The sequence below is a fragment of the Palaemon carinicauda genome, chromosome 29 (assembly GCF_036898095.1).
Source record: "Palaemon carinicauda isolate YSFRI2023 chromosome 29, ASM3689809v2, whole genome shotgun sequence".
Classification (NCBI taxonomy): Eukaryota; Metazoa; Arthropoda; class Malacostraca; order Decapoda; family Palaemonidae; genus Palaemon; species Palaemon carinicauda.
The window spans coordinates 51972746-51984670 of NC_090753.1; the positions used below are offsets into that span (position 1 = coordinate 51972746).

Below are 11925 nucleotides of genomic sequence, written 5' to 3' on the forward strand. Positions count from 1 at the left end.
CATCATGGACATTATGCCATGAGCCAGCGCATAGCCGATCATGTTCACTAATAGGTTTGCCATTATCATTAGACCATAGGTTACTATCAACATAAGTCAAGACTTTGTCATTCTGTATCCTAGCCAGTAGTTTATAAAATTCCGGGGGAAAAAAGTAATGGGGTGAAGATCTACCACCTTCTCTGGGGTGTGTTGATCTTAAACTAGCTTGAGCCTTAGCATTATGTACTTGGTTGTAGAGTAATACTCTCATGCGTTAAAATGGCGGAGCATTTTGTGACGATGGTATTTAGGAGGGAAAGCTCGTTTAGACTTGTTGGTCTGCCCAAGATGTGGAGGAGTTACCTCATGCCTTGGGATGGTCGCGTGTATAGTGATGTCATCATGCGTAAATACAGCAGCACGTTCAGACTTGTTATTCTGAATGTTCAGCCTGAGGGAGTTGTTAGTAGCTAAAATTCTGGGTAAAGCAGGATTTGTTATACTCAAATTTGCAGTGTTATTGGGGGTGGACACAACTGAAGCAGTCTGACTACCCTCGGAATAAAGAGACGATACGTCATCTGATGCATCCTGGGAATTCTTATGAGGAGATCTCTGCTGAGGATTCCTGGGCATACAAGGCAGGCCTTGCTTGTTACTTCGAGCTGGAGACTTATAATAAGTGTCTTTCAATAAGGCTGCTTCTATACAGAAGGAAAAGGCAGGCTCTACTCCATGGTTCCGACGGGAACACGGAGATGATTTCACAGGTTTCTTAGCTGTATAATCTGACATACATGTACAGTATATGTATCTCCACTCAACACAATCGTAGGGGGGGAGGGAGATCTAAGGCTGCTTATCCTTCTTTACCTCCCAAGGTTCATGAAGGGATATTCCCCAAGCAGATCATTCTATGCTACAATGAGTGCATTACACTCAAGATATCGGATATCTCAAGCTTATCATTCATATCCATGGGGCCACTAATGGGCCACCCCCTGGACTTTTCAAGGCATCAGGAAGATACAACAAGAATAGATGAATATAATATCCCGGACATACTTAGGGAACACTATGACCTTGTAATGGTAACAAAAGGGAAAATAAAACCAATGAAAAATCCAAAAATCACAACAGAAAAAGTAAAGAATTGCCTGGGAAAATTAAAGGCAAAAAAAGCGGCAGGACCAGATGGCCTAAAACCCGAACTATATAAGGCACTAGGAAAAAGCAAAATATGTCTTGAAACCTTACAGAAATGTTATCAAAATGAGTTGGACGAAAAAGAAAAACCAAATATGTGGAAGAAGTCAAGAACAAAGATGATTGAAAAGAAAAGAAGGCCAATGGCAAAAGACTTAAGACCCATAGCTCTATTAAATATTTCTTATAAAATATTCATGATGATGGTGAAAGAGGAAATAGAAAACCACATAAGAATGAATGAAGAAGACAATGAATGTCAAGCAGGATTTACAGGTGGAGGCAGGATAGAGGACAATATCTTTATATTACAGTATTGTGTGGAAGAGAGCTATAGTAACAAGAAACCTCTAATAGTAACTGCGATAGATTTTAGTAAAGCATTTGACTCTGTAAAAAGGGAGGTATTAATAGAAGTTTTAAAAGAATATAAAATTAACACCAAAATCATAAGTGCAATTGCAAATATTTATCAAGGAGATACTATGGGCATTGACTTAGGAGAAGGTATAGAACAAGAAATGGAGGTTACAAGTGGAATTAAACAAGGTTGCACAGGATCAACTTCACTTTTTAAACTGATTACGTATATTGTCATGAAGAAAATAGAAGAGGAAGGAAACGGTTTCAGAAATCAATTAATAAAGATAGAATCATTATTTTTTGCAGATGATGCCTTAATAATTGCACAGGATATACATAATGCTAAGCGTAACATTCAGATATTAGTAGAAACTAGTAAAAAATGTGGGTTGGAAATTAATAAAGAAAAGAGTAATATTATGATTTACAATATGAAAGAAAAGCCAGATAACATAGAGGGAATCAATGTAGTAGAAAGTTTGACATACTTAGGAATAAAGCTAGACAATAGTAGGAATATATTTAAAACTCAGAAAAGGGTAATGATAGAAAAGGCACAAAAATTAGCTAATCTAACATATTCAGTTATAGAGAAAAGTTGCAATAAAGTGATGATAGGAAAAACGTTCTGGAAAAGTATTGCTTTACCATCTATTTTGTATGGAACAAATGTTATAAATCTAACAGAAACTGAAATAGAGAAACTACAAAGAATAGAGAATGGGGTATATAGGAAGATTTTAGGTGCCACTAAAAGCACAGCTAATACTGCTCTAAGAGGGGAGATAGGTGCATTTTCTATGAAAGCAAGGGTGATGGATGGGAAGCTGCAGTACTTAAATCGTACCCTGAATGGAAAGAAGGAAATACTGAAAATAATAATCCAGGATATTCAAGAAAAAGAAGGAAGATGGTGGAAACAACCTGTAAAGTATTTGGAAGAATTAAGTTTAGGTATAAGACAAATAAGAAGAATGAACAAGGCAGAAATAAAAACGGAAACCAGAAAGTGGGATACTGAAAAGTGGAAAGAAGAAATAGAAAGTAAAGTGAGCTTAGAAATATATAGAACGTGGAAGAAAAAAATTAAAGAAGAGTTAATTTATGACAATACATTTGCTTGTGATATTTTTTAGAGCAAGAACTAATATGTTAAAACTAAATATTGTAAATAGACACAATGGAGGGAATGTAAACTGTAATTTTTGTGAAAATGAGGAGGAAGATTTGATACATTTTTTGTTATTTGGCCAGGAATATAGAAAAGAAAGGAATAAAGTAATTGAGCTACAACAACCATACGACGAAGACCCAAAGAAAATAGTAGGATTATTTTTATTTAGTGAAACAAATACAGAAAAGAAAAAAGAAGTATTGAACATAATGTGGAAGAAAAGACAAAACAGTACAAGAAGATAAGCGTTAGAGGCGCCGTTGTAAAGGCTATGCCTCACCCCAGAACCTGAACCTGAACCTGAACCTGGAGGATGTCCCAACCAGGTTGGGTTTCGGAAAAAAGTTCTTACGCATTAAAATACTGTATTTGCATATGATCAGTCATTGCAGAGAGGCATGTTAACCTGGGATGAGTTGTAAACTTGCCCTGTTGGTGAAAAAATTTCCTAACTTGCAGAAATGTTGGCGAGGGTGGTGATGTCATCAGTGATCATGCACAGAAATGGCGGCCCGTACATCTTTGTCTGGCTGAACGATGATCCTGACTGAATCATGGAAAGCTGTTGTTTTTGTTTTTTGGTCCTACTCAACTTCCCTACTCTAATAGGAATGGAAGGAGAGGTTAAATTCAAAGGCATACATAGTTTTTTGGAAAGCTTTGGGGGAGTGAATGCAGCTGATGCGGTGCGACCACCGATATCATAAGCCTCTAAAGAGTTCTTAAGACTCTGTAGAGGAGACCTAAGCTTCGGATCTCCATAGTTATTAAGCAAACCTAGTTCGTGAGAACGTGTTGAGGTTGCAAACTCTCTTCATCCAACAAGATTGCTTCATGACTCAGGGGGAGAGCTGTCTAACTCTTAAGAGACCCTCCAATGGGAATGTCTCTCTGAACAAGCATGTTCATTCTCCCTAATCATTACTGATATGCTGGGACCTGGCTCAAGGTCTCGCTGTGCATAGTTTACACTATTCTGAATATTATGGAAGTTGTCTACTGTAATTAAAGTTTCAGGGAATTCACGACATTAAAAACTAAAGGAAGGTTTTCGCCACATAGAAAGAGATTCGTCTCCAACTCCTGTTGGTATTAGGCGTGATAGAGTAAAAATCTTTTTAAGTTTCCTTCGACGAGAAAAATATCACTCCCATTGGGAGAAAGTCCACTCCCTACAGTACTTACATGGGGATTACCTGGAACATCTCTTGTCCAGGCAAGAGGGACAAAAAAGATATGTGTCTATGTCTGCCCAGGCTATAAGGATGCCACAATGGTCGCTATTTCGTCCTGGGCAAGAACGTAAATACTTAGATATACTAGACATAAAGCACTCACTTGTGACTCACATATAATGAATAGCAACACAAGTAACCATGAATAAAGAAAAGACAAGTTAAGAGCAATAAACACTAAAAGGGTAAGCGAGTTGAATACAAAAGGCTTGATTGTAGAGAGGAACCTCTTCACTTCACAACCAGCAGTGTTGTAAGGAGGTGATGCGAGCAAGCATCCTCTTGCTGCATGCACTTTTGTTACCTAGCAACAAAACCATGGTGCAATCAATCCAATTTTCTTTGATTGGCCAGTCGTAGAAAACCTTTCCAGTGGTTACCCACATAAAAATGACAGAAATTTGTATACAAATAGGAATAAACAATTATTCTATAATTCACATTCAGGGTTCAAAACTGACCTTCAATTAGTTGAGTACTGACGCTTATGTCATCTATCCTACACAACTTATTTTATGAGATGAAGAAGAAAAGTATTAGAATTATAATTATAGGTTTACTCTTAATAAATGTGGGTTACAATGAAAAAAGGTTAAAAATTTATATTTTAAAACTTACCATCATTATCTTTAAACTTCAAAATGTTGGCAGTGATTTCAATTAGGAAAGAGTCTAATTCTCCTTTATTCCACTCGGAAAACACCTGGAAAGCAGCGTTTTATTAAAAAAATATCAAATAAAGGAAAGTACACTATTAAAGATAAACTGCAGAAAATTCGCCAATGAAATACTTATGGTAATGACTGGAAGCCTCAAAATCTGTCACTAATAAAGAATGGAAACACTAAATTGCATGAAATTATTTTAATTTCACAAATCAATCCTTTTAACCACAGGCCTTTTAAACAAAAAAGAAGTCCTGAATTAATCATTCTACTTATCAGATGCTTCATAGGGGTTGGGAGTCCGAGTCTCCTTTTACCAAACTCTGGTAAAATAAGTTACTGCACAAACATCCTATGGCATACCATATGCTGTACTGTGCTTGTACATTAGCCTAAAATTATCTAACTGGTAAATATAGAAGTATGTTGGGTTACCCCAGTGTTATTGAAGCCACAAAAACTACAATTCTTTTATCAAACACACAAAATACTGTGAACAAAAAATAAATATCTTCATAAACTTACTTGGCTCATTTCATCACAGTCCATCCCCAGTGCAGATTTCATCAGGTGATATGCCTCGCAAATCAGTTGCATGTCGCCATACTCGATACCATTGTGAACCATCTTGACGTAGTGGCCTGCTCCATCCTCGCCCACCCAGTCACAGCAGGGTTCTCCATTTGACTTAGCGCATATGCTCTGAATGAAAAAGGAATTATTTGACCGACGATATAAAAAAAAAAAGTAGTGAACCATCACCATTAGGAGATTTTGACAACTTTTCCCTTCATGATGATGAGTAAAACTACATTACCTTTATTATAAATTAATTTAAAAAATATGTGTAACAGGCCAAAGAAATTCTGATTATGTTAAGTTTTATATATTTCAAATCAATATTAGGGATTAATGTATCCTATAAAGTTATCAGATGATATGGGGACTAACTACTTGAAAAATAACTGTACAGTAGTTTACACTGCACTTGAACAATCAAGGTATCCCACAGCTAATATTAAGTCGGTATACTGTACTCTACTAAAAAATCTATCCTAAACTAAATAGTACTTTACACTTATACTGTAATTCATTTCGAGAGATTTGTGTGAAAAATGTAGAGAGCCTTAGACTATAGACAAAATAAAAACCAAGATAATAATGTTCTGATAAGTAAACCAGTAGGGCAAGTTAAGGATTAGTTTGATGAAATAGTTAACAGTAGCGCATACAATATCAAAGGTTCCTCCATAATTTTTCCGCGACAGTAATCGGTCTCTTGTAATGCAAATGTTTGCATCAAATCACCCACTAATAGAAATTTCCTAATACATTATGATAAAATACCATGCTAATTTATCATTATTATTAATATTATTAATATTATTATTACTAGCTAAGCTACAAACCTAGTTAGAATAGAAAGATTGCTATAAGCCTAAGGGCTCAAACAGGGAAAACTAGCCAAGTGAAGAAAGGAAATAAGGAAACAAATAAACAATCCGAGAAATAATGAACAATCAAAATAAGAATATTTAAAAAACAGTAACAACATCAAAACAGATATTTCATAAATGAATGATAAAGAGACTATATCAGCCTGTTCAACAAATAAAAATTTGCTGCAAGTTTGAACTTATGAAGTTCTATCAATTCAACTACCACCCGATTAGGAAGATCATCCCACAACTTGGTCACAGCTGGAATAAAACTTCTAGAATACTGTGTAATATTGAGCCTCATGATGGAGAAGGCATGACTATTAGAATTAACTGCCACCCTAGTATTCAAAAACATTGTTCCATTCCCTACTGTGCTTTCAATTTATGATAAACAAGACAAAGGATTTAAAAACCTAATGATGAAAGACAGAAGAAGTAAAACCCCACCTGGAATATATCTTTGATGTGAGGCCATGCTTCCTTATGGCCACCAGGCATAAGCGATGGTCCGTACCGTGCACCTTCTTCTCCACCAGATACTCCTGATCCCACATATAAAAGGCCTTTCTCGGCAAGCTGTTGACACCTGCAAATACCATAGATTTTTGTGTTTGCAAAATTTTCTATCAGAAAAAAAAAGCTGATTTCAAATAATCTATTTATGGAAATGATGAATGGAGAAGTATTGATTTAAAAGCTCAAGATAGAGACAACTGGTGAAATCTAGGCAAGGTCCTTTACGTCAATAAGAGTAGGAGGAGATGATTATGATGATTTATGGAATAAATCCATCATAATCTATATAATCTGTCAATGATTCTAGAAAACTCTGGTTTTGCTTACTTCTGACAAAATTTTATATTCAAGAGTTTACAATTTTTAGTTGATGTTCCACTTATATCATTGAAGCTCATTGCTGATATCTTTAATATGACTGGTCATTAGGAAAACAAAAAATAAGGAAATTATTAAAACCAATAATACTACATAATTAATCAGTAAACAGTAAATAAGGTTTTAATTTACATAAAGCATAAGCAATATATTTTCTTACCTTCTTTGTGTGTCCTGATACTCAGAATTTCCACCATCTATGATAATATCTCCCTTCTCCAGCAATGGGATTAATTTTTCAATGAAGCCGTCAACAGCTGCACCAGCTGGAAACAAAATATACTACATTACCAGACTAGTATTACAAGCGATGTCTAGTGGTAATATTAAATAATTCTGTTTTAAAAAACAAGAAAGTGTTTAAATTATGGCATATTCTGACTTAAGAGACTCATCATACATGCAATACACTTAAAAAACGAGATTGAGGTGGAATGGTCAGTACAGTATAGTAGTCACAATGATTACATAGCACTATTTAATGACAGGCCAATATATTTTGTTTGTATTATCTTGCTAGCTATTATGACTCTTCAACATTGTAAATAAATTACAAGTTATTGTTGAATTATGAATAAACTGAAAAAGAATCCAGTCATTATTTTTTAGCTAATTATGAAAAAAAATATATTTTTAATTTAATCTGTTAATAAACTTAAGGCAAGTTATTTTCACCTAAACCTGTCATATAAAAATATTTTGCTTTATGAGAGAAATAAGACTATTGAAATTGTAAAATATTTTCTTTTGTGGGGATTCCTTGTGACATCACTATTATTGGAAGGGTTCCACGAAGGTAAAAAGGTTTGGGAATGCTGCTGTATTGGTTTCTTCCAGTTCTGAGGGAAAGTGGCCAAATCAATACTGAGAAATATAAGAAAGCTTTTGTGTATAGAGTGAGATTTTCTTTTCCTTTTGCCGAAAAGCTATTTCTCACAAAGCAACGCATCCAAGGAAAACATATACGTTACCTAATCATAAAAAATTAAGGGAGCTAATAGCTTAAATCTCTTATAGTTTCCTTTATAATCCTATCCTACCATTTAACTCCCAATATTTTTCTGAGGGCTTTGTTCTCAAGATAGAGATGACTGGCGAAATCTAACAGAGGCCCTTTGCGTCAATAGGCATAGGAGATGATGATAAGGATGAAGTTCTTTAAAGTAAGCATCACATAAAAAAATATCGTAAGGTGAATGGAAGCATACTGTATTCTAGTAACAGTAATCATATCAATACTGAGTATACAAACAACTAAAAGTCAGAATACTAGCAATAACCTCTAAAATCAGATGGTATATCTGTTTAATTGTTGTATAATTCCCACAATGTGGAACATGACACAAAATTATCTGCATCTTTTTTAATAAACCTAATTAAAATTAAGGTAACTAACCAGGTATAATAATTACCTCTGCCCAGATAGGGAAAGGTCTTGAATCCCTAATAGTACAATTATCAAAAGGCATCACACCATAAAAATCAATGCTACACCACAAAAGAATATATTTAGCTTTGTTTCTACTTAACCATATATTCAAGCAAAGGAAATATAAGATGTGTGATGGTTGAGAAAGTCCCTATCCAAAATATAACATGGTTACTTGGCAGCAATTGACGTTTGCTAGAAACACCTTTAAGACTGTAAGATTTGTGTGTGGTAAAGGATAAAATTTACCTAAGATTCTGTAGACAAAAGATACTCCGATTAAATAGAAAACTAAAAAAGGGGCCAAGACAACATACAAAAAAAAAAAAAAAAAAAGGAAATTAATCCAAATTACTTTCCTTAAACTAGAGCAGACAAATTAAGTAAACATAGGGGTTCTTAGACTGTAAGAAGATTTTTGTGTGTGGTATAGGGTAAAATTAATTCAACTGAGGAAAAATTACAAGATCCAGTAAAAAAAAGATAATCTGATTGGATAGAAAAATAAAGAATGGGGTCCATCAGAAATTAATCCAAATTACTTCCCTTAAACTAAATCAGACAAATTAAGTAAAGAAAGGGGATATCCTAAATTTTTAGTGTAGCCTACCATTTTTTAATCATCTTCATTTCTTTACCCTCGTATGTAACTGGGATTGCCTTTGAAATCGTACCTTTAACCAACATCATTACACGTCTGGGCTTCTTTAGCTTCGAGACCATCTCCTGAAGAGAGTGCGCTCCGACGACCTTGGTTCCCTTAGCCTCGTTCTGGAGAAAATGATCCACTTTCTCAGTCGTCCTGTTGTAGGCGCAGACGACCCACCCATGGTCGTTCATGTTGAGGATTAGGTTCTGGCCCATGACAGCCAGCCCAATGAGGGCAATGTCGGCACTGAAATGAAGAGGTTGGGAGATTAGATGAGGCGATTTAACAGTATTACAAAATTAGGGATAACATGTTATTTAGTACAAAAGAGTAGAGAATTAGATAGCTAAGTAAGGTGAAGGATGATATGGAGAGAAGAGGTCTGGTGGAAGAGGATGCTTTTGATAGAGGGTATTGAAGTGGGCATGAGGCAACCAACCCCTTGAGGGTGGGAAAGAAGATTCAAATGGAAAGGCTTTTAGTAATTTATAGTAAGAGGTGGCACCAAAATATAAAAAAAATGCGATTTAACAGTATTACAAAATTAGGGGTAGCATGCTTTTTATTACAAAAGAGTAGAGAATTAGATAGCTAAGTAAGGTGAAGGAAGATATGGAGAGAAGGTCTGATGGAAGAGGATGTTTTTGATAGAGGGTATTGAAGAGCGGGCATGAGGCAACGAACCCCTTAATGTAGGGATGAGGGTGGGAAAGAAGAATCAAATTGAAAGGCTCTTAGTAATTTATAGTAAGAGGTGGCACCAAAATATAAAAAAAAATGTCACTGGCATATTCAACTCTTAAAATATTAAAAGATGAAGTACCCGAGTAGAACTAAAAACCTTCCTTAGTACCTGAAGTTTCAGGCTAAAACAATTGCAACATTAGAATTGGTATACATTTATATACAACTCAAATAGAAGGGCATATATTTTCAATGGAAATAAAGAAGAAAACACAAAAAATATTCATTCAACAAATTATTATAACCAAAAGTAGGAATATAAAATGGGAAACAATATTGGTGCACATAGCGTAAATAACATAAGTATAAAAACCTTACAATCTAATGATACTGCCTCCAGTAAAACCTCAAGAAACACCATTCGACGGTTTTACACTAATGATCTTCAACCTTGCTAGGATGACAACATGGCACCTTTGCAAAGCAAGCACACAAAAAATGGTTTAAAACCCTCAGGCTCCTTGATGGCTAAGTAGCAGATGAGGGAGGACAGAGTTTAACCATGGTTAAATCTGGGATGAATGACAAAGAATGACTGACTTAAATAGAGACAATGAATGCCCTGCCAGATACAAGGCCTCTACAATCGAAACCTATGTCCACAGGGCCCTCTCCCACTGCTCCTCTTGGGCTGACCCACATCAGGAACTGGATCAAATCAGGCCCTGTTATACGGGCCACCCGTTTAGATACTACCGCCAGAGATTTATTTGGTCCTTTTGACAGACCAGACAGCGGATACAATAGTTCTTGTTCCCCGTGTGTCAAGCAAGTGCAGTGTGCTGGAAGGATGGATAGTGGCCTAAATATATTGCAATCAATACTCCCAGAAACCTTTGCAACAAGCACTGTAATATTCAATGTGTAATCCCAGCTCGAGTAGAATAATGGTGTCACAATAATTAAAAAAAAATGTGCTGAATTTAGGAAAAAAAAAACCTGGTACCCTTTTAAAAAGTGGTGGGTACACTGGCCCCTCCAAACTGTTTATTGTCCCCTTCAAACTGTTTGTTGTCCCCTCCAAACTATTTGCTGTCCCCTCCAAACTATTTGTTGTTCCCCTCAAACTATTTATTGTCCCCTTCAAACTGTTTGTTGTCCCCTCCAAACAATTTGCTGTCCCCTCCAAACTATTTGCTGTCCCCTTCAAACTGTTTTTTGTCCCCTCCGAACTATTTGCTGTCCCTTCCAAACTATTTGCTGTCCCCTCCAAACTATTTGTTGTCCCTTCAAACTGTTTGTTGTCCCCTCCAAACTATTTGCTGTCCTCTCCAAACTATTTCCTGTCCTCTCCAAACTATTTTCTGTCCCCTCCAAACTATTTTCTGTCCCCTTCAAACTGTTTGTTGTCCCCTCCAAACTATTTCCTGTCCCCTCCAAACTATTTCCTGTCCCCTCCAAACTATTTGCTGTCCCCTTCAAACTGTTTTTGGTCCCCTCCGAACTATTTGCTGTCCCTTCCAAACTATTTGCTGTCCCCTCAAATCTATTTGCTGTCCCCTCCAAACTATTTGCTGTCCCCTTCAAACTGTTTGCTGTCCCCTCCAAACTATTTCCTGTTCCATCAAAACTATTTGTTGTCCACTCGAAACTTGTTGTTCCCTCAATCAAAATTATTTGTTGTCCCTTCAAAACTATTTGAGATTAAAGGAGATTTTGTTATTCTTGGGTTAGTTCAACATCATTGGTTGGTTGGCTTTGAATTTACCTTGCCTAATGCAAGGCAAAGGATCTTGCTGTTTATAAGTCTGTTAAGAGACATCAACAGACTATTACCTAGCTTCAAAGACAGTATAAAAGTAATCCAATTTACTTATATGGTGGCCATAAAGTTAAAATCATTTATATCTATTGAAGGTTTAAAGGCCGCTCATGAATTGCAGAGGGAATGGACGGTGACATTGCCCTACCAAGCAGGACAACGCACTAGAGACTGACCATATATATATATATATATATATATATATATATATATATATATATATATATATATATGTATATATATATATATATATATATATATATATATACGTTCAGCGCCAAAGCCCTCTCACCACCCAAGCTAGGACCAAGGAGACCCAGGCAATGGGTCCTAATAACTCAGCAAGTAGAACTATAGGCTCCCCCCAAACTCTCATTCTT

At 35.8% G+C, this 11925-nt stretch overlaps 1 protein-coding gene across 2 annotated transcripts in view; it reads right to left on the minus strand.

The window, feature by feature from the left end:
- Positions 1–11925, minus strand: part of Pgd (phosphogluconate dehydrogenase) — a 100248-nt gene that overhangs the window by 30720 nt on the left and 57603 nt on the right. For both annotated transcript variants that reach the window (XM_068352636.1, XM_068352635.1), the window contains exons 2-6: positions 9065–9285; positions 7122–7227; positions 6515–6653; positions 5151–5327; positions 4579–4663 (exon numbers count right to left, since the gene is read on the minus strand). In XM_068352636.1, coding sequence (XP_068208737.1) covers positions 4579–4663; positions 5151–5327; positions 6515–6653; positions 7122–7227; positions 9065–9285 — 728 coding nt within the window. The remainder of the gene's footprint in view (positions 1–4578; positions 4664–5150; positions 5328–6514; positions 6654–7121; positions 7228–9064; positions 9286–11925) is intronic.